The following is a 22215-nucleotide window of genomic DNA, read 5'->3' as shown; positions in this document are numbered from 1 at the left end:
AGTAGAACTGAACACGATTTTCTTTGGATCATAAATCGAAACCGGAATTGTCTCCAAATTGCCTTGGTCTTGGTCTTGAATCAGAATCGAAACTTTGTATGATTGTATTTGAAATTGCAAAATTAATCTTAAATTTTGACATTTTCTACTATGCATAGATAACTTAATTTATATAATTATTTTATTATTTATTTAAATGGGATAGTAATGTTAGGTCCGTGAGTATTCTCATGGTAGATTGAACCAAACCAATATTTTTTAATCATGGCTATATGCTCAATTTTCTCAAATAGAATTTGACTGGGATGTAATCGAGTCCAGCCGAACTCTTGAATATTTGAGCTTTGTTTGTTTATACTCGAGTCGAGAACTTTTATCGAATCGAGCTTCGAATAGCTCACAAACGGTGTGGTTCATTTACATCCTTAGAATTTGGACACGAGCTGAGTCAAGTTTGCGATAGAAAAACTAGAAAAATTTTATAGCATACTATTAGGTTTTGAGTTTCATACTTATATAGAGAAAAATACCCTCAATTTATTTATCTTCTATATAAAAAAATTAATATATTAAAACTAGAACTAGACTCGAGTAAAAAATCGAGCTCAATCAAATCAAATTTGAGTCGAATTTTGAGCAGACTGTTCACTAGTAGTTTGACTCACTTGCACCTAAAATTGAACTAATCACTTTTTTAAAAACTAAAAATCGACTTGTCTAATTTTCTATGATATATATTTTCAATTTTAACCCAATTCCACTTTATGTAAAAATTTATTAATGAAGGAGGGTGTATACAATAATAAATGGAGTGAATAATATTATACACCATCCTTTATTAATAAATTTTTACATAAGGTGGAATTGGGTTAAAATTGAAACCGGGCCGGGCCACATTAAGGTCCATTTATATTCCAACTGCGAAATTTACTGTTAGCCATCCTACGCCTGTTTCCGGTAGGGTTCGAAGTTTATTTCCGAGCTCAGAGTCCAATTTCCGATACCAATGGCGTCTCATGATCATCTCGATGATGTAAGTTGCATGATTTTCATCTCAGGTTTCTGTTACGGGTTTTCATCCACTGTGATTTCGTTTGTTTTGGGTTTAATGGTTTCTTCAAAACTGCAGGAAGATGATTTTGGAGGCGATTTCTCGGGTGGAAATGCTGCTAAGCGTTCAGGTTCTTTCCATGCTAATTGAGTGGAGTGAAGTAATGTCTTTCATTTTGTTTGATTAATGTCATTGTTTTTATTGTGGGTGCCGGTTGATTTTAGGTAAGAGAAGCTTCGGAGATATCGATGAAGATGAAGAGGATATTTTTGGATCGAAAAAGGTTAGCTTTTTACTTCTTTGACTACTTGAATTATCATACATGTTCAAGTGCTATTCTTGCTGCTTGCATATGTTTGTCTCATGTCAATCTGAAGTTGGACTTCGTTGTTTGGGACACATCATATGAGGGAACTCCAATGAACTGGTGGAGTTGATTGTGTGATTGCTTTGTTTTGTTTTCCTTGTGCACATCAGTAACAGTTTTTTTTAGTTTTTCGGAGAGAGGATGGTTCGATGTGTGGGACTGGAATGATAGTCACAGGGTGCATCAGTACTTATCTTTTCAACAAGTGCTTCCTTAGCTCGTTAAAATATTGATTTAAGGTTATCTATCCGTATCAAAATTTGGATTAGCGTGATATTTCCCTGATACATTGTAAGCACCTAACTGTGCGAGCTTCTCCTAATGGATTTTTCTCGAGTTTTTCGAATTTCTGTCGCACTCCATCGATCTATAATTTAAATTTAAGAAAACCTCAAAGACCTCCCGTGACTGAGAAGTTTTGATATAGTTTTGAGGGTTGATTCTTGCAATTTTTTTGAATTGGCGACTTGATATGTAATATTAAATATTGAAAGAATCCTTTTTGTGAACTTTTCGTACACATTCCTATCCTGTCCTGCAGGTACGTAAGAAAAAATGTGTAACACCCATTTGTTTGTCTTAGTTTGGATTTTAAGTATCATTATAGTTGTACAAGTCATGTGCTTTATGTTCTGCATCTAACACATTGCATCTGATTGATCCTTTGAACTCAAGTGGCTTTTATTTTATTCTTTGACATTTAAGGCTACCCTGAAAGTAGAGGAAACTGCACCAGGAGCAGCAACAGGGATGATTTTATCTCTTCGTGAAAGGTGTAGTTCCTTAGTCAATTGTAAATATTTTTGTGACATATCACCTTCCTAATAGATTTGTGGTACTAGATATTTGGTAAATATTACACTTAAGAGGATTTTTGTGACATATCACCTTCTAATAGATTTGTGGTACTAGATATTTTGTAAACATTACACTTAGTCCTCATAAAAGATAAGCTAATGATAGAACATATATCTATAGTATTTTACCTGGAATGCAAAGCATTTATGAGCTATTATTCTCTGATTTCTTGTTTGCAGTCTCAAGAACTGTCAAGATGAACTCTCAAGATGCCAGGTAAACATCTACTTTTATCTTAATAATACTTTTTCCTCGTGGTCTCTGTAATTTTTTGCATTTACATTTTTCAGTAGGATATGCAACTTAGGCAAAATAGAAACTAGAACTATCATTTATTGTTTTAATCAAATTTTATAATATTTATACTGTTATACATTATATTTTTTCTACTAATAACTATGTTTGTCATCATAATGCGGTCATTTCAGACAAAACTTGAAGGAGCAAAATCTGAGATTCAAAAGTGGCGCTCATCTGTCCAGAATGAATCATTTGTACCTGCAGGAGCAGATCCTGGTTTGTCTTATTCTAGTGGTGCCCCTGTCTTATAGTTTATTTCCTTCTGTTATTAGGACTATCTTGATTAAAATTTCTTTACCATTTTGTGTTTTGGAATTCTAATCTGTGCTAATTGATTTTTATGTCTGCCAGATCCAAAATTACTGCTCAGCTACCTTCAGACCCTGAGGTCCTCAGAGGAGTCGTTGCGAGAGCAAGTATGCATTTTATGTTTTGCTCCTTGAATTTGAATGTTTTTCCTTGACGGCGAGAGCTAGTTTTTTTCTGAATCTTTTTGTTATTAGCTTGAAAAGGCAAAGAAAAAAGAAGCTGCCTTTATCATGACTTTTGCAAAACGGGAGCAAGAGATAGCTGAGTTGAAGGTAAGTAGGTGCTGATATGCTAATGAAAATGCATGCTTGTTCTTGTTATCATCAACTACTGTTTACACATGCATTTCATGTTGTTGATATGCTATCGAAAATTCACGTTGTGGATATGCTATTGAAAAATGCATGCTTATTCTTGTTAATATTTCAGAAAAGATAGGATATTCAGTTCAGGTTGAGGAAAGATGAAAGGTTTATCATTTTCCGAATACTAGTATATATCTGCATGAAAATGATGTGGCTTGCTGATGTAAGTTTCTCCTAATTTTCTGTCATATTTTCATTGGAATATGAATATCATGCCATGACCATCATCCATATCTCTAGGAATTCAGTCGGCAGATGTTGAATCCTTGGTTATGTCATGTGTTGAATGATGCCAAACGCTAATTGCATGTGATAGATTAACTTTTTCTGTTTTACTTGCAATGTTTCTTATTTATTTTTTCTTTTCTCCTTCAAAGGTGGCCCATTTCTTGTTTCTCAACAGTTCTAATACCATTTTCGTTATTATATTATTAATTTAAAAGTTGTCTCGCGCGAGGGTTGCCAAAGAGGTGTCTGTCAGTGCATGCAAAGAGATGTGGCTCAAATTTTCACAAAAATAATACTAGCTGCAGCTGATACTCCTTGTGATCACATCTCTTTATTGTTCCGTTTGTGGATGGGATGTTTAATTGATGAGTTTACTTTGATGGGATTATTCGAGATTGTTAAATTCATGTCTGGAAGACTTACTAGAGCTTGTTTCTTTTTCTTCTTCTTTCTATGGCTATGTTTGAAGTGGCTAATTTTATCAGTTAAGACTGAGTTTTCATGCATGTTTGTTCTTTATCCATTTCTTTTACTTTCTGTTCTAACTTTATCACAGTCTGCTGTTCGCGATTTGAGAGCTCAGTTGAAACCAGCATCAATGCAGGTGCACTTTGAAAATGATAGATCTTCATACATGATTTTCCTATCGGTGCACTTTCATTATTTGTTGGATCTTTTAAAAGGCTCTAGAATATTCAAAACTCAGGGGCTAGTTTCCTAAATGAACACAAAAGGAAAACTATAAACAGTTCTGTGATTTTAAACTGTAAAAGTTTACTTTCCTAGCTTCAGTTATGAGAAATTTCTAAGGGAAAGACAAAAATATCAAAATATCTGCTATTGCATACTGGATCAGTTCTCTTTATTTCTATACGCTGTTGTTTATTTTTTAACTGTTTTGGTGATATGCTGAACAGGCAAGGAGATTATTGCTTGATCCAGCTATCCATGAAGAATTCACACGACTGAAGGTACTCGTTTTGGACTGTCAATCAAAGCAATTGTGAATCATGTTACAATTGAGTTTAATGATTACTTTCTGGTTATACATATAATTGCCTGAAGACAAAGTTGTCTAGATAACACTTCACACATGTCTTGTAAACATGTTCCCAGTGCACTTGTAGTTGCATACTCACCCTGATTTTTGCTTGAACTATTCTTTTGTCAGAATTTGGTTGAAGAGAAAGATAAGAAGGTTAAGGAGTTGCAGGATAATATAGCTGCCGTCAGTTTCACGCCACAAAGTAAAATGGGAAAGATGTTAATGGCGAAGTGCAGGACACTGCAGGAAGAGAATGATGAGATTGGTAACCAAGCTAACGAAGGGAAGGTAAGAATCCATTTTCACCAGGCAATGAGATACCATATTTCAGTTAGATTTACTTGGTAGAAGGTTAGCTAGAGGAGGTTGTATATCTTTAGTTCTGTTGGTCATAATGGATTCTAGCCCGAAATCTGTAGCCCACTTTACGTTGTAAGATGAGATTGTTAATATATCTGTTCGTTGTTTCTTGAAGATGCATGAGCTAGCTATGAAACTTGCTTTGCAAAAGTCTCAAAATGCCGAACTCAGGAGTCAATTTGAAGGTCAGTTATTCACAATTTTTCAAAACTTATTTGTAGTGTGGCATAGTTGTTGAAGTGCATGTAATGCTGGGATTTAAGGCAATCATCTCATGCCATAGCTTCTCTTCTGAAATTTTATACGTATACCATTATAAGATTATCTTATATTTTATTGTGCGAGTGTTGTGCCTTTATTGTTGTGGGTAGAGAGTCCTTGGTTCATTCAACCTCTACTGTTTTGTCCTTGTGCAGGGTTTTGTAAGCAAATGGAGCGACTGACCGGCGATGTGGATAGATCAAATGAATTGGTATTCCCTTGTCTTTTGCCAGTTTGCATCTTCATTTGCAATGTGTGGTAACAATTGTTGAGTATAGCAAAATTGCGCTTGAATCATATGCAGATCTCAGTAGAAGCACAATTTAGAAATATTAGCAGGTATTGATCCTATATCATCTTGATTTTGAGTTGAATTTTAATCGCAATGGTTACAGGTGGTTATCTTGCAAGAGAAACTAGAACAAAAAGAAGATGAAATCCGAAGATTAAAGCTGGAGAATAGCAACGTCATCGAGGAGATTACCACTGATGGGGGAGTGCCTGCTCCAATTGATAACTTAGTTGAAGGCTAATTTTTTTCATTTTCTTGTCCAATTTCTTCCTGTATCCTTTAAAGCTGCCATCTTCTTTTGAGAATAGCAATTTCGCCGGAAAAATTACAAGCACCGAAAGCTGTAGAGGCGTTGGTCTGTATTACAGTACTGTACAATTTTATTTTATGTTTAGGTAAACAGTACAGTAGAGGAAATTCTCGGGGTCTTCGACCACGTTCTTGTTCGTGTTCAAAGTTCTTTCATTAGAAAGTTACGATCATGAGAAATAATCAAGCTCAGGAATGAGAAGTGAAACCTAAAATAGCGTTGTTAGAGGCTTGAGATCTCTTGGGTATCTGTACGCGTCGGAAATCCGATATTCGACGCTTCATTAAAGTTGGGATCACGCATGTTTGAATAACTTCATGCTCAGCCAATGGAAATATACAGCAATGAGGAGGATTGGAAGCGTCAATGGGATCAAGAAGCAATAGTACCTGCATGACCAAAAAATATCATGCATCCTTTGATTTTAGAAAAAAATCCTATAATCTGTAAACACAAAATGCTTTTGTTTTTTATTTGAAATTATACGTCTGTATTTCGATCAAGATCCTGTGCAGAAAACACAGAGTATACATGAAACATAAAATTTCGCTCAAGAAAAAATAAAATAAAACTTGAAGTGCGACATAATACTAGTCCAGGCAAAACATTAACAAGCTTATATTTTCATTTCCCATCTTTCATATCATACTTCACGTGTCCATAAGACAAAATGTCAGGAGTTATAGTGATGTAAGTGTAAAGAGTTTAAATATAATGAAATCTAAATGGAACATGGAACATGGGACCGAAGATACTACTACTATTAGCTACAATTTTAATGAGAATGGATGCATTTCCTCCACTAGTTCGAATTTGGATGCAAATGAAAGAAATATACCAGTCATTTTGTATGGCAAAGATAACAGCATTGTCGGATGAAGGCATAAGTTTTGATATCACAGCAGCATAGAGAAAACCCAGAGACGAAAGCGAGCCAATTATCAAAAAGAACCAACCCCATAATGTTCTCTCATTAGAAACCACAAACTCAGAAAAAGTACGCATTTGTTCCACATCACCATCTCAGTTCATCTGTGCATAAAAGAAGCGACTTTAATATTTTCATTCATTAAACATTGAGAAACATTAAAAAGAGGTGTATGGAATCATGCATCGTCAAAACTAAAGTAAGCAGAACAAATAATATTTTATCATGTAGCCGGATTTGTGTGGCGGAGAGCTGAATACACACGATGAAATGATTAACATCATTTTACATCAAAAAGAATTTAGTTTTAGTGTTTCATCCAAAAATACAGCTGGAACTGGATTCTTATGTCACCAAATCTTAATATATATATATCATGTAATCAATCCACGTACTGATACAAAAATTAGGGAGTGATGGCATAAATGAGGTAAGTATGCATGTGCTAATTTGATGCTACATCATTCTACTTCCACTAAAAAATGAAGAAAACATGTAGGAGTTATTACAGATCAAGCTCACAGGAGTTCCCGGCCAACAGTTTAGACTACAAAATCACTTTTTTCTTAGCTTAGACTAATTTAGAAAGAATCCATGGTAAAGAAAGAAAATTAAAGAACAATGTCTCAAACACTTGTTTGGTCCTCGTACTTTTAAGCTCAAACACTTTAATCCTTAAACTTTCTACATCAGTTTTTGTCTATGACAAAAAATCAAACACTTCACGTGAACTATGCGACCATTTCATATGCAACACATATGTTTCCTGCAATCAGCCATTTAGAACCATCAATCAACAAACAACTAAAAAATCCACAATCGGATTCCCATTAGAAGGGGGCAAACTAGACAAAAGAGTGAAATAACGAAATCAAAAGGTAGTTTCGACTAGTTTTGTGATTTCTTTAGAAGCTAGGGATTAAAATTGGTTTCGTATGCAGGAAGAATATGGACCAAAAAAAAGTGTTTTTCCCCAAGAATGAAGGACTACTTGACATTCCAAATAGCAATTAAGATGACTTTCAACCAAAATGTATCTCATTCAAAACTCAGCGACCTCCAATATGGTATATTCAACATGTACTTGAATCTACTAGGCCAGCCTCGATCCACAATAAAAAAAACTTGAATTATTATATTCCAGAGATCAAACTAACCAGCTTCTCTTTGGGCTACAATTCAAACCAACGTTTAATGGATCATATCTGCGGCGGCTGTTCTTCTACACTCGCTCGCGTTCCTCCCACGCGCTGCCCAGCGGCGGCTCCGCCCTTGGCAGTTGATTCTCTGCCTAGGTTCGACCGACCGCGCTATTGATTCAGCCTTAGCTTCCGACCTTGGCTTGAGCCGGATGATCCACGTTGATGTGAGCCGTTCGGAGGAGGTGGCGGATACCGTGATGGCGGTTATGTTGGGACTCCTTAGGCGGACGCATCTGTTGTCGAGGCACGCGCTCTCGGCTTCGGGATGGCTCGGCTCCGTGCAGCCACTTCGTCGTGGAATGCGCCGATGTCGCTGGTCTGGTGTTGGGGATTGTTGGTAGATCCGCCTCTGCGACGTCTTTGGCAAATAGGAGCTTGGCGTTTAAGATGAGTGTTCTCTATTTTGATGTTAGGATGTATTTCAATTTCATCTTAATCAAATATCTTGTTCAAATTTAATTTATTTCGAGTAAGTTATCGATATTTATTAAATTATTGAGAACGATAAAAAAATATATATATATAAAAATTAAAAAATTAAATATTATAAGAAAACAACAAAATTTTATAAACATTTTATTATAATATGATTATCCAAAAAAATAACATCAACTATATACAATTAATTTTTATCATTCCATCTAACTAATATCATTCAACAAAAATATATTATAATTAACATTATAAACGAAAATCCTCATATTCGATTACCCATTTATTTAGTCGGATTAAAAAATCCCCTTCATACCCTACTCTATTCTGGTCGGATATTGGATTCTTTGTCAGAATGGGAAGAAATTGTATCCATAAGGGGGGATTATCTCACTCCATATATACAACTCTCAATGACTTAATCTAACTGATTTGGTACATTCAGAGCCGTACCTTTTATGAGGTCAACCAAGCGGTTGCCTCAGGGCCCAGCCCAATAAAGGGCCCTTTATATACATAAATATATATATGGTATATGTTATTTGTTCTTTAAATCACTCAAAATCTCAACCCTAATTTTTGTTCTCATTCAACAAAAAAGTTTATGGTCCCCTACTTCTATTAAGCTTGAAGGTAAGTAATTTTCTTCATGAATTATGCTTTATTTCTATTTCAAATCTTCTTTATAAATACAAATTTATATTCATATTTGTAGATTAATCTATCAAAGGATACTCATTGAAAATGAAATTTACTTGCGATATGGGCAGTGTAATGTGCTTATAGATCATATTAATTAAATATATAACTGAAGCACAAATCGCATTATTTAAATTCTTTAATGATTTATAATTGAATTATGAGTTTTATATAAATTTAATGTGCGACTTGTGTAATTAATAAGTGGATAATCTAAAAAAATAAAATAAATTGTGAATAGATCTTGAATGTGTGGACCGTTGAAAGATGAAATTCATTGTTTTTTGGGATTTTTTTGTCTTTTCATTTTATGGTTTGTTATTTCGACTCAAAGAATTATTTGATTTTGTAATTTCTACATCATAGAGACTAAAAATATAGTTTCTACAAGAATTATCTTCAATCAACGATATCTTAAGATATACTAAATGGGCCAACTATGTTGTCGATTGAGAAAGAAATAGTATGACAATTGAATTACACAAATTTGATAAATATTTTCGCATCTAGAAAACCACACGAGTAGTATTTATGTAGTTATTTTAAATATTTATTAAGTTGTTATTGATGTAATATATTGGTTTTGATTTATTTATGTATTTATTAATTAATATATTTGTTATATGCAAATTGAATTTTATATTTATTACTGCAACAAGAGGGCCCATTTTTCAATTTTCATTTCAGACCTCATTCAATACAGGTACGGCTCTGGGTACATTTAACACACCCTCCTTACGCTTATGAATGAACAACTAGAGCGTGAGTTTACAATACATTAATGAGTGACTTATATGGCAGTGACTCAACTCCAAAAGTTAATTCAAACGGAGAGGATTGTCCAAATTCATATAATAACTTTCAAATACTTAATCCAACGTGAAACATTTAACATATTATAAAAAAATATTATGAAATGTTGAATGTTGTTATCTTTTACCGGATGAATTTAACTAAAATGTGAGATAATTATACTTCAACTTCTTGCTTGTTTAAGTTTATTCATAAGCTATAACTCTGATGTCAAAAACATTTGCTTCTTTTTAGAGCCGGAATTTGCAGATGCAGTAGTTAGGCTGCACAAATTGGTAGGCAATGCTGTGACTCAAGACCGGTTCATCGTGGTTGGTACGGGTTCCACACAGCTTATCCAATCTGCGTTGTATGCCACTTCTCAGCCCAATTCTCCCGAGCCAGTCTCTGTCGTGTCCGCTGCACCATACTACGTACTCATTGAGTTCACCTTCATAACATTTTTCAGTAATAAAGTCATTTCTTGTTTCATGAGAAACTGGATGTGTTTGCCGACTAAGACTAAGTTGGAACTATGCTATGATTATAAGATCAAAAGGTTCTCTTACACTGTGCTAGGCTCTAATATTCCTATGATCACTGGAATATCAGTTCCAAATGGGACGTATATCGAAATCATAACATCTCCAAACAACCCTGATGGATCATTAAGGGAAGCTCCGGTGAATAATAAACAAGCTGGAATACTGATACATGACTTAGCCAACCGCTGGCCACAGTATAGTTCAATCTCTTCTACTGCAGATCACGATATCATGCTATTTACGGTTTCAAAATGCACGGGCCATGCCGGTACTCGTCACGGGTAAGCACCGTATTTCAGCATAATATCAAACATAAATGGAAGTTTTAGCAAGTTTTGAATTTAGCGTATTCTTGCGAATCAAAATATCCATCATGCTTAGACATTATATTATGCATTTGGGTGATTATATCATATCGTTTGTTGAATGAGAGAAAAATTTATTGGATGTACCAAAACATCATGTGAACCTAAATTTATTGGCTGTGCAATAATACATTGAACAAGGAATTTTACAAAACATTAGTTCAAGATCTCGTGACATCTCGGGCATACTGGCCCGTGTCCCCGCCGGTTTCCTGGACGCGCCGCCTAGCTTTCTCCAAATGATCCGGCAAGCTCCCCCTCATCCCACGGAAGTAATTTACCAGCCATGTGACCGATGAAAGAGCAGTGATCCCGAATGCTCCGGAGGTCAAGAAACCCACCACCGCAAAGGCTATGGTGAGGACGGCAGGGAGTAGAATGGGGCTGAAGAGGACGAAGATTGGGGTGGAGACGACGAGGGCGGCGAGGGTGGTGGAGAGAGTGAGTCCAGCGAGGCAGAGTAGGACGGCCCCGATGGGGAAGAGCGTGATCACGACGAGCACTTGGGAGGTGGAGGGGCCTTTCTCTTGGAAGTAGTCCACGATGCGCTCGGTCGTGGGGTGGCGGCGCTGTAGCTGCTGCTCCTCCATGGACGGTGGTTTCCGACGGTGGCGATGTTTGTGAGATGGAAGTGTCGGAGAGTGTATTTGAAGGGGTTGAACTTGGACGCGTGGCTCTGTAGGGGGTGACACATGTTTGAAGCATGAACGTATGCATGCAGAGAACCCAATCCTTCTTCAATCTATTATCACATAAATTAATTTGTAATTTTTTTTGGGAGATAAATTTTTAAAGAGATAAGCGATACGTCAAATATTTATATTTAAAATAAAATGAATAGAATCTATTTATATTTTGAAATTAATAGTTTTACATAAAAGTTAATGAAATTTTATAGTTTGAATCAGGTATAAGATATGTCTATAAAATTGATTCGAGAGTCAATTTTATAAGATTTTTTCTATTTTTTTATTAGTGTTCTCTGTACGCGTTGCGTATTTTTATAATCAATATTTTTTTCTTACAAATATTGACAGATGCGAAGTCAGGATTCAAAAGTACTTGGAGCTGACTTCGTCTCATGTTAGACTATAATTGAATAATAAATTAATTTATTCAAAATATTAAATAAAAAATGAGATAGCAATATTGGATGGAGAATGTCTCTAATTTGTCGATGTATGCTCTTTTGATTTTAAAGATGAGTAGAATATTTTATAATTCTCATAATTATTCAACTTTTGTTATTTCTAACTAGAAAAATTGAAATACAAGCTCAATGATAATTATAATATTTTTATTAAAGAAAAATATTTTTATTAAATAATTATTTTTAATTATTTAATAAATGGTGTAATTAAAGTGATTTTCGAAAATAGGCCTTGGTAGATATTTTAATCGCCGGGTTAAATTTTTAACCGGTACGCAAATCTTAGCAATTCGGAGGACTTTTTGATGGTTCAGACAATATTTCAAAAACGTACCTAAACGAATTATTTTTCGATAGTGTTTTGGACTTAATGAGATTATTTAATTATTTATGGATCCAAAATCCTTTTAATCTCTTTATTCTTAATTAAGGACTCATTAGCACTTAATATTTTGACTTAAACACTACAATTAAACCCTAAACTTAATCAATCACCTTTGACCGCCGACTTTTCCCATTCAACAGCAGCTTTTTTCGAAAGTTGCAGCAATTTTCTTGCCCACTTCTCTCAAGTTTTGCAAAGAAATCCTTCGTCGTCTCTCTAGTGCACGTTTTACGCGAGTATCTCTTAGTTTTCGAGCGTAAAAACGCAAAGGCACGCCCAAAATCTTGTTTTTCTCATCATTCACATCATTATATGCTAATTTGTGTGTTTATGCATGAGAAATTATTAGTTCTATACGTTGCTTCGTTTTTGCAAGGTTTGTCATGAAATATGCATACTGTTTTACATATAACTCACGTTTTTCCATGGCTTTCGTGCAAGGGCTGCTAGACCTAGGTTTCAAGAGACTAAACATGTCGAGTTCTCTGGTGGATAAGGTTGAGAGGGCTTCGGTTCATGTCTAAGGGGAGAGGCCGATCGCTTGGGTCCTAGGAAGCACATAGCAGCTAGATCGGGTAAAGGAGATGGTGTAGTCGTGCATGGCTCGTTCCAGGGCCTGGCTTGGGATGTGTGTGGCCCATGACAAGGCCCTGGAGTTGTCCATGATCGGCTGGTAGCGTGACAATACATGGATCGAAGCTAGGAGGCGATTTAGGGCAAAATGGTGGCTAGATCGAGTGTTTCATGGAAACCGAGGTGTGCACGTATATGAGGCTGAGTGCAGTGGCTAGGTCGGTCCAGAGATGGTCTAGGAGTGGTTGGTTTGAGGCTCGTCCAGTCTAGTTTGGGCTAGGATCGAGTTCTTGAGGGTTAGGTGCAACTAGGGTTTTGGGTGCACGCGTACATGAAATTCCAGCAACGTTTCAGCGTCATACAAGGGTCTTAATTGGGATGATTTAGGTTGATTAGGGGATGGTAGGTGTGAATAAGTGGTTGTTAAAATTTGGGAAAGTTTGGTTTGGTTTCGGGTTGATTCGAGTTAAAACCGGGACTCTGGTCCAATTTTTAAAATGGATCGTAAAGGTTACGGAATGGGTTCGAGGTTACGTCTAGAAAATGATTATAAATATGTTTTGAGGTGTTTTAAGGAGTTTGGTTGGCTTCGAGTCGAAATTTTGAGGTCCAGGGGTAAAACAGTCAATTAAGGTTCCAAAGGCAAAATTGTCATTTTGCACCCGGGTCGAGTTAGCAATCCTGGAAGTGCCCTGATCACAAATTGGTATGTTTTAAATGTATTTGTTATCACGAACATTACTTTTTCAGAAATACGAAAAATACGTTGCATGCTTGGTTTTAAGAAAATGTACGTATATGCATGATTTCTATAAGTAATGAATGCGATGACATGTTTTTGAAGGAAGGGAATTGGTTGTGACTAATACGAACATGAACATGAACATGTAAGGCCAAAGCTCAGTGGATCAGTAAAACTGTCGTTGATGTCCCTGCTGCTGGGTACCGCGGTTATACGTAGATGGATCCATCGACTAGAGTTGATACGAAAGTCGCAACTAATGATCTGGATTCAAATAAATAAAATGAATACGTATATGCTGATACGATGAGATATGTTATGGAGACGTTATGCTTTGACATGCTATGTTTAAGTTCATGTTTTTAAGATCATGAAATGTATGTTAATTACAGTACTTTTATTGTTGCATGTTATTATAAGTACTTGTTATAACGATTCATGTGTGTTGAGTCTTTAGAATCAATAAGTGTGAATGATACAGGTGAGCATGATGATGTAGAGACGAGAGCCGCTGAAGACCGAGTAAGCGGAGCTGGTGTGTGCGCGTTGACCCGAGGGCCTTGCATTTTCCGCACTATATGTTTATGGGTCATGGATGGATATTGTTTTTTTATATACATTTTATATCTTTTTATACGTTGATGATACGACAGGCTTTGATTGTTGCGTTTGAGTTCTTTTCAAACAGTAGTCTAGTAATTTAATGATATTTAGGATTTATTTAACTGTAGTTATTTTTATTCAGTGATTGAATAACTTTTTAATACGCATGGTGAACTATTTTCATTCGCATGCATGTGTATGGTCATTTTCAAAAATAGTTTGCCAAAAAAAATTTGTAGCAGTATTTTAGTAGTAGACGTTTCATGTATTATTTAAATTAAAAATACCATGTTAATATATGATACAAAAACAAATGAAAGATTGTTGGTCTGGACGTGATCGTTAAATACATAATATCATGTTAAACCTAATTTACAATGGTGTTATCATTTTTGATTGATTAAAATCATAAGAATTTAGCAGATCCATTGTATAAAGCCTTGGATGGAAATCAAGTATATAACTTGTCAGGAGAAATGAACTTAAAATCTAAAAAATGAAGTTTTCATAGTAGTAATCCAACCTTGTTTATTGAAGATCCCAGTATTTTAGTTCAATATGAAAGCAAAATTATATAAATTCAGCTAACACTTGAGAGTTATTATCTTCTCATTCCTAATACGATGAGTGTTGTAACCTACTAATGTAGTGAGGCTAAGTATTGTACTTTTAGTGACTTATGTGAGTGTGAAGACGAGCCATATCAAAGAAAAACTTATAAAATCAAGATGTGTTTCATGGCCAAAACAGACACAACCGAAAAACAAAAGACAAATATAGAGAAGTTATCAGTGTAGATATTGTTATCTGGTTTTTATACAAACCGCCAAGAAGTTTAATACATCATATTCATTTCGTGTCCTAGTAAATCCGATGGTATTATACTAAAAGAGGTTCAAAGCAAAAAATCACATCTCCTGATGCGATGATTTTCCGAATAAACTCTCTTTCGATAGTACGAGTACTCGTGCATTAATTTCATTAATTTGGGGGATTGTTGGATAAATTTAAAGCTTAATGAATGTAAATTAAACTAATAAATATATGAAACTCGAAACGATTGTTCCATGAGCCAGTGAATGTGTTGAGGTGCATAGATGGGGGCGCCTCAACGTCCAAATGTGGCCTGGAACAATCCAAGCCATAGGGAAGGAACCTAAGGTCCTCTGTTATGCAGAGGAGGCTCTTAAGCGCCCTCTCTATGCCCAAGAATTTTCCAGGGCCGTAAGAGAGGCCCTTAAAGGTGTCTGTTGGTCACATTTTCGAGATTTGTTACTCAAATATCATTCACTACATATCATAACAAAATATATAATATAAATAAAAATATAAAAAATTATAAATTTAATGAAATATCGGTTTTTTTCGATTTTTTCGGTTTTGACATATATAATCCGAAATCGAACCAAATAAACTTCGGTTTTAACATTTATATCCGAATTACAAAATTCGGATTTCGGTTCGGTTTGATGTTCGATTTTTTCGGTTTGGATTTTCGGTTTTTTCGATTTTATCCGAAGTTTGAACACCCTTAGTGAGCACCATGTATTTAAAGGAGACTATCGTCTATATATATATCATTTATAATCTATACAAGTCCATACATAAACTTTCATTTTATTTGTTTTCTGAATACTAGTATTTTCTTTCGTATTTAAAACATCTATGGATAAAGTTACCTTAAAGTTGCAAATCAATGAACACCCAAGTAGAGCTGATTGAAGATTATCGAATTTATTTTGTATGATATAGGCACCTTTGGGCCATAATTGAGTTGCCAAACCACAAATATGGCTTGATCCGCCAATTGGGCTGATAGAAAACAAATGGCCTACCACAGCTTTCATTGGAGCCTAAATAGATTCATTGCGATATGGCTTGATACTCCAATTGGGCTGATAAAAAAAATAAATGGCCCACTACAACTTTTATTGGAGCCCAAATAAATCCGTGACACTATTTTGCTCTCAAACAACAATTCTCAAATCATATCTTCAATTTGTGGGTAACTTCGGGCCAAACTGAGGGGACTATCTGCATATTTAGTCGAAAAAGAGTTTGTTATAATTGTGCGTCAAATTTAAAACTTCATTCATAAGCTTGAGATCTTGATATCAGATTACTTATAAATTGGTATCGACTTGCTAAATTTATATGGAGTAAGTCTCTTGTGAGACGGTCACACGAATCTTTATCTGTGAGACGGGTCAACCATACAGATATTCACAATAAAAAGAAATACTCTTAGCATAAAAAGTAATATTTTTTCATGGATAACCCAAATAAGTTATATGTCTCACAAAATACGACCTGTGAGACCGTCTCACACAAGTTTTTGTAATTTATATGTAAATTAGGGCGTTTTTCGATTTTCATTTTATTATATTACATAACTATTTTGGTTGATGTAATTTGGTTCTCTCGAATTTATTTTCAATAAAACTTCATGTTATATCATTTTTTTCATCTAGTTCTATTTTACTTCTCCAAAATCATTACTTGTGCCATACATTTAAGAATTGAAACCTATATATTTTCTAACAAAATGCAAGATTATATAAATTAAAGCCCATAATCTTGGCCTTTTTTTTGCTTTTTTCATAATGAAAAAGAAAAAATATTAAACTAATGGAGGTAATCATGAGCAACATGATTAGTAACATCATGCGAGAGAATCTCTTTACCATTAATAAAAAGTATGTATTATAATTCTATTGGTAGATGAGTCAACCTAGCTAGAATCTACACATGAAATAAATAACTTTTCAAGTCCCTAGCCTTTTCCTAAAGCACCAATTAGCATGTGAATTACTAATTCAAATTGTAAAATTTAAACTAATTGATTTAGGAGTATTGCTATAATTGATGTGTATATAATTTCAAATGATATGAAGAAAGGATGTAATTATATTAGTGTAAATAAGTTGGTTGGTTTAGTCGGTTTGTTTGTGAACGTTAACTTGTAAATCATAATATCTAATCAAAACTGAAATTTTTGTTATATATATATTTTTTATTTTAATTTTCTATCAGAGACGGAGTTAGGATTCGAAAATATATGAGACGGTCCGTCCCGACTTAGACACTAATATGGATGAGTATTCAGTTAAAATCGAACCGAAATTTTTAAAATCAAATCAACAGAACTTTTTTTTTTCAAACCGAACCGAACGAACTTTACTATGAAAACATAATAAATCAGCCCGAACTTTTAGATTTTTTTAAAAATCGGGTTTTAATTAAAAAATGCAATATAAAATCTAATTAAGTAATTTTAAATTTTATTTATTAAAAAATATATTTTTAAGACTGGTTATATTGTCCAATAAAATTTATTAGAAATTTATATAATTTATATCCTGATAATTTTATTATAAAATTTAATAGTATATTAATTATTTTTATAAAAGTTCGGTTTGTTTGGTTAACTGAAGTTTTATACTAAAAATAAAACCAAATTGAACTAACTGAAGTTTTAAAAAACTAAATCGAACTTCCAAATAAAATGAACCAATTTTTAAAATTAATTCACTTTGTTTGATTATTTTTGTTGAAAGCAATATTTTGCTCACCCAAAGATCGACTGAATTGTATTTGCCCTTATCTTGAATCAAAACAGTTTTTTCTATTTTCTTGACTACCAAGAATCATTCATGTCAAATGCCAAAACAAGTTCACATCAGTTTTTAAAGTCAACAATTTAAAAAAATTAATGCATAGATTTGGAAATAGACAAACATCAAATAATAAGATGAACATTAATATAAAGCAAAAATCTTGGTATAGTACATCATTCAAACAATTATATTCAAAATTTAAATCATTGATAAATTATAGAATAACACATATACTATGATGTACATCGAAATTTTGAAAAATCCGAAAGGCTAATCCTTATAAATATACTCTATTAATTCATACTAAAAATTTAAAATTCTATAAAACTTTTAGTATTAATATAAATTAATTAAATATCTAATAAAATATGCAATAACATCATATTAACTCAATTTAATCTATTTTTATATTAATGTAAAAATGGTCTAAGAAATATATTTGAAACTTAAAGTTAATTTTATAACTTATATTAAGTCATTTAACCCTTTGATCAAAATGCGACAAAATCATATCTGATTATAAGTATTTGTAGAAGATCGTTTTTAAAAATTTCTCATAATTAAAAAGAATTCCCCATATTTACATCAATAAAGTATGGCTAAAAAATATTCAAAAATAAAGTAGGAGTAAAAAACTCAAAAATTAAAACTAATATTTTTTTAAAAAAAATTGGGTAGGGATGGAGCCCAACCTAGCCCAATAATAGCTCTGTCTCTGTCATCTGTATTGTCCAAATTTAGTTTAGTGATGTATTTTTTAACTTTTGAAAATTGTAGTTATTTTTCATTGGAAGTACTTATTTAACACTACATACATCAGCGTCATGTCAGAGTCACGTAGGTATCGCATCAGCACCACGCGTAAAAAGGCTAGATTGTAAGTATAACAAAGATGACATGAACCAAAAATTGATATTTGACAACATAAAATATCAAAATCTCTGATAAACGAATATATATACAGACTAATATTACAGTTTTCTCTAATATATAATTTGAAAATTTTTAATTTTGATCATGCTTGTTTGTTTTTTATGATTCTAGTTACCTTATCAAAATCCGGTGTTAGTGAAATATCTTTAAGTTTGTAACACTTTTCATCGGGATTCATGTGACATATTGTACACGTTGATATCAAGTCAACGTCACAACAACGGTGTATCGAGTGCTACCTACAAGAACTCTACATTAGAAAAAAGATTAAAATTGCAAAAAAGCAAAAACAAAAGAAAGATATCGAACTAAGACTGAAATTTATCAATATAAAAAACAAAAATTGCAAAAAGATAAATATACAAGATTAAATATACAATTTCTTCTATTTTATTTGTTCATCATTTTTAAGAAATATTTTTTTTTGACACACCACACGCAACATCGGCATCGAAAATTTAGAAACAAATTGTCACTATCTAGCTAGCTATATTTTATTTCTTCTTTGTTAAATAACTTTATCACCATACATAAAGTCGTAAGATCTTGAAGCTTTTCATTATTCCTTCGGCGCAAACGAATTTGTGAAAATCTTGATTTATATTTTAATTGTTAAATGAATAGCATATTATTTGTTCTTGATGGATCTGATTAAGCCATCATTGGAGAAATCTCCACTTGATTATTAATTCTAGAATACTTCATCTAGGTTTTAATTTTTTTATGTAATTATATAAGATTAGTGGGGCATTCAATTTTTATATAAAATATATATATATATATATATATATATATATATATATATATAATTCGTAGGAAGCGTTGCGATTTTGGTCTTGTACACACATTTTTGTGATTTTATTTAACTATGATGTAAAATATTACTTCTAATCTGTTATTTTTTCCAGTTTTGGTTTTTATATTGCGCTGATCTGAAACCAATGTGTTCAATGTGTTTAGTGGTGTTAATATGCGCTCTCGATATAAAATATTAATATTGAAATAAACATAACTACAACTTAATTTGATAATATAAAAATTGAGAGGTATTCGTGCATGCGCTTATAAAATGATAGGAGAAAGGGGTTGGCGTGAGCAAGGAATTCTAGTGCCAAAAACATCCAAACCTAAAACAAATCCAAGAATGTAAAGAAAATGTTGGTGGGGCTAAGGCAGATGCATGCACCAATAATAATTTTGTATTGACTAATAATATAATATTGTAAGATACCGTTTGGTACACTTGATGAAAGTGATCAGTCGATAAATAAATTTTTATTCGTATCATGTTTGTCTATATTTTAGTAATCTTAATTTCATCATTTGACATGTGATGACATTATATATGAGTTGCATTGGAGATTTCTCTTTACCCGTATGATGAACATATGATAAGTATGATATGAATGAAATTTATAATAATATCGTTTGATAATCATAGTTGATTTAAATTTTGTAAGGACATTTAATATATTATTGTACTGTCGAAAGTTTGTCATTTTACCAAAATTTATAATTTGCGGTAATGATACAATTCAAATATTTTAAATCGTACAAAAACTCAAGCACCAAGTTTCGATTTCTCTAACCAGCTGAGAATTATTTACTCCAACAATATTTCTCTCAATAATTGTAGTCACTATAATACTCATGACATTGATTCTGATATAAATTGTAGCACCAAACATTTGCTGATTTACAAAAAATATAGTTGGTGCTAACGGTGCAACTAAAATTTATTAAATTGTACAATAACTTAAACGTCACGTTTCGATAGACTTATTATGCAGAAACAACTATTGCACCCGATAATTATAAATTATCAAACACAATAATTATGCAAGTTAAAAAATATCAAGCAATAAATTATTCATATTTATACATTATTTGGCCATATTTTATTTTTATTTTATCGCACTTATTATCCAGCTCATCTATATCATCACACATTGTATGAATATTTTGAATATATCTAAATTAATTATATAGAATTAAGTATAATATTTGATTTATCAAAATATAATTTATTATCACTCATGACTTAGAGAATATCTCATTGTTAGTCATTTGATGACTCTGAATTGTAAGAAAAAATGGCACAAATCAATTCATATCAGAAGAAGGATAAACATATAAGAAATGACGATGGTCATTGTCTACAAATTTTGACAAAACATACGTACGTCGCCTCAATTTTATAAAATTGAGACGCGCATGTGTCTCTTCTTTTGACAATAAAGCTCCCGCAAATCACTCATTGATGATATGAGAGTCCTATAAATACCGGTGATTGAGTTAGGTCCCTAAGCACACACTTCATAAGAAAAATATACATCATCTACAGAGAGTGTTGAGTGCTTAGAAGCCATCAATCAGAGAAAAAGTAGAGAAATTAAAAATTTTCAATGACCGGGGGTAATGCTCGATCTACTTCCACATATTATTTATCACGTTCACATATATACATTTTTGATATGATGCACACCTACCGTGCACACCTATGTGAGCACCGATGAGGATGTCAATCACCCATTGGATGTGATGAAATATAGAAAAATTGCGCATCCAATGGGTGATTGACACATCATCGATGCTCACATAATTATACATTGGTAGATGTGTAGTATATGAAAACTGACATATATATATATATATACATACATATATATATATATATAATCACAGCAAGATGCAAAACAATAATTTATTTGATTATTTATATAAACAAATATTATATTATATTGAAATAAAAAATGAAAAAAGTCTGAGAAATTGTCAGTTCTCAACTGGGTCTTTGCTTCTTTAGCACGTCTTGCAGGATTGATGTGTCTGATGTTCACAAAATTAATTCTCCTTTGTCTCCCCGAAGCAATTGAATGGTGTGTCTCTCTCGTATTTTTTATGTCTAGATTTTCGGTTTTTCGAGAGATTATTTATGTTAATCATCTATCTTAAATTTTATGTATTTGACGTTTATATATCTTTAGATGTTATAATTTTTATACTTGATAAAAGAATGTCAGTGTTAAATACAAAAAGTGTTGGGGAAGTAAATGTGAAGAGTAGGTTTCTTGTGAGACGGTTTCACGAATCTTTATCTGCGAGACGGGTTAATCCTACCGATATTAACAATAAAAAGTAATGTTCTTGGCATAAAAATTAATAATTTTTCATGGATGATCTAAATAAGATATTTGTATCACAAAATACGACTCGTGAAACCGTTTCACACAAGTTTTTACCTGAATTATATATAGAAACACCTTTCTCAATTATTTACAATCTGTTTTTTCCCCAATTTTTATTGTATTTTTATGTATAGAATGTTTTTTTACTACTTCTACGTATATCTGTGGCGCTGATTTATGAAATCTTGAATTCAAGAGATATTTTCAAGCAATAGTACTTATAAAATTTTCAAGCAATAGTACTTATAAATATATACACACACACAAAATAATTTATATAGTGTTACCATTATATGATTCAGGGATGATAAAAAT

At 32.9% G+C, this 22215-nt stretch overlaps 3 protein-coding genes and 1 long non-coding RNA gene across 7 annotated transcripts; 2 read left to right on the top strand and 2 right to left on the bottom strand.

The window, feature by feature from the left end:
- Positions 1 to 878: 878 nt before the first annotated feature.
- On the top strand, positions 879 to 5882 carry LOC142520760 (FKBP12-interacting protein of 37 kDa). Of its 3 annotated transcripts, none has more exons than XM_075623878.1 (14): positions 879 to 1033; positions 1130 to 1181; positions 1276 to 1334; positions 2124 to 2191; positions 2456 to 2492; positions 2705 to 2792; positions 2928 to 2992; positions 3080 to 3157; positions 4035 to 4082; positions 4396 to 4449; positions 4650 to 4811; positions 4999 to 5068; positions 5300 to 5355; positions 5540 to 5882. In XM_075623878.1, exons 1-14 carry the CDS (start codon positions 1007 to 1009, stop codon positions 5675 to 5677), a joined length of 1002 nt encoding a protein of 333 aa, XP_075479993.1. In that variant the 5' UTR covers positions 879 to 1006; the 3' UTR covers positions 5678 to 5882. The 3 variants fall into 3 exon arrangements, with proteins under 3 accessions (XP_075479993.1, XP_075479995.1, XP_075479994.1); XM_075623880.1 differs by lacking the exon at positions 5540 to 5882 and adding an exon at positions 5449 to 5505; XM_075623879.1 differs by lacking the exon at positions 5540 to 5882 and adding an exon at positions 5484 to 5505 and having other exon boundaries at positions 5300 to 5402.
- A 168-nt stretch (positions 5883 to 6050) lies between these two features.
- On the bottom strand, positions 6051 to 8264 carry LOC142520761 (uncharacterized). Of its 2 annotated transcripts, XR_012813984.1 has the most exons (4): positions 7832 to 8264; positions 7401 to 7440; positions 6585 to 6778; positions 6051 to 6135 (listed from the first exon to the last, which is right to left on the bottom strand). It is a non-coding gene; the product is annotated as an uncharacterized LOC142520761 (long non-coding RNA). The 2 variants fall into 2 exon arrangements; XR_012813983.1 differs by lacking the exon at positions 7401 to 7440 and having other exon boundaries at positions 7832 to 8262.
- A 1486-nt stretch (positions 8265 to 9750) lies between these two features.
- LOC142520387 (tryptophan aminotransferase-related protein 2-like) lies at positions 9751 to 10629 on the top strand. The gene is made up of 2 exons (XM_075623377.1): positions 9751 to 9769; positions 10055 to 10629. The coding sequence occupies exons 1-2, from the start codon at positions 9751 to 9753 to the stop codon at positions 10627 to 10629; spliced, it is 594 nt and encodes a 197-aa protein (XP_075479492.1).
- A 241-nt stretch (positions 10630 to 10870) lies between these two features.
- On the bottom strand, positions 10871 to 11299 carry LOC142520385 (oleosin H2-like). The gene has a single exon (XM_075623376.1). The coding sequence runs from the start codon at positions 11297 to 11299 to the stop codon at positions 10871 to 10873; it is 429 nt and encodes a 142-aa protein (XP_075479491.1).
- Positions 11300 to 22215: the final 10916 nt, after the last annotated feature.

This window comes from Primulina tabacum, chromosome 12, assembly GCF_025594145.1.
Source record: "Primulina tabacum isolate GXHZ01 chromosome 12, ASM2559414v2, whole genome shotgun sequence".
Lineage (NCBI taxonomy): Eukaryota > Viridiplantae > Streptophyta > Magnoliopsida > Lamiales > Gesneriaceae > Primulina > Primulina tabacum.
The sequence above is the reverse complement of the archived record's forward strand: the minus strand, read 5'-3'. Positions and strand labels throughout refer to the sequence as shown.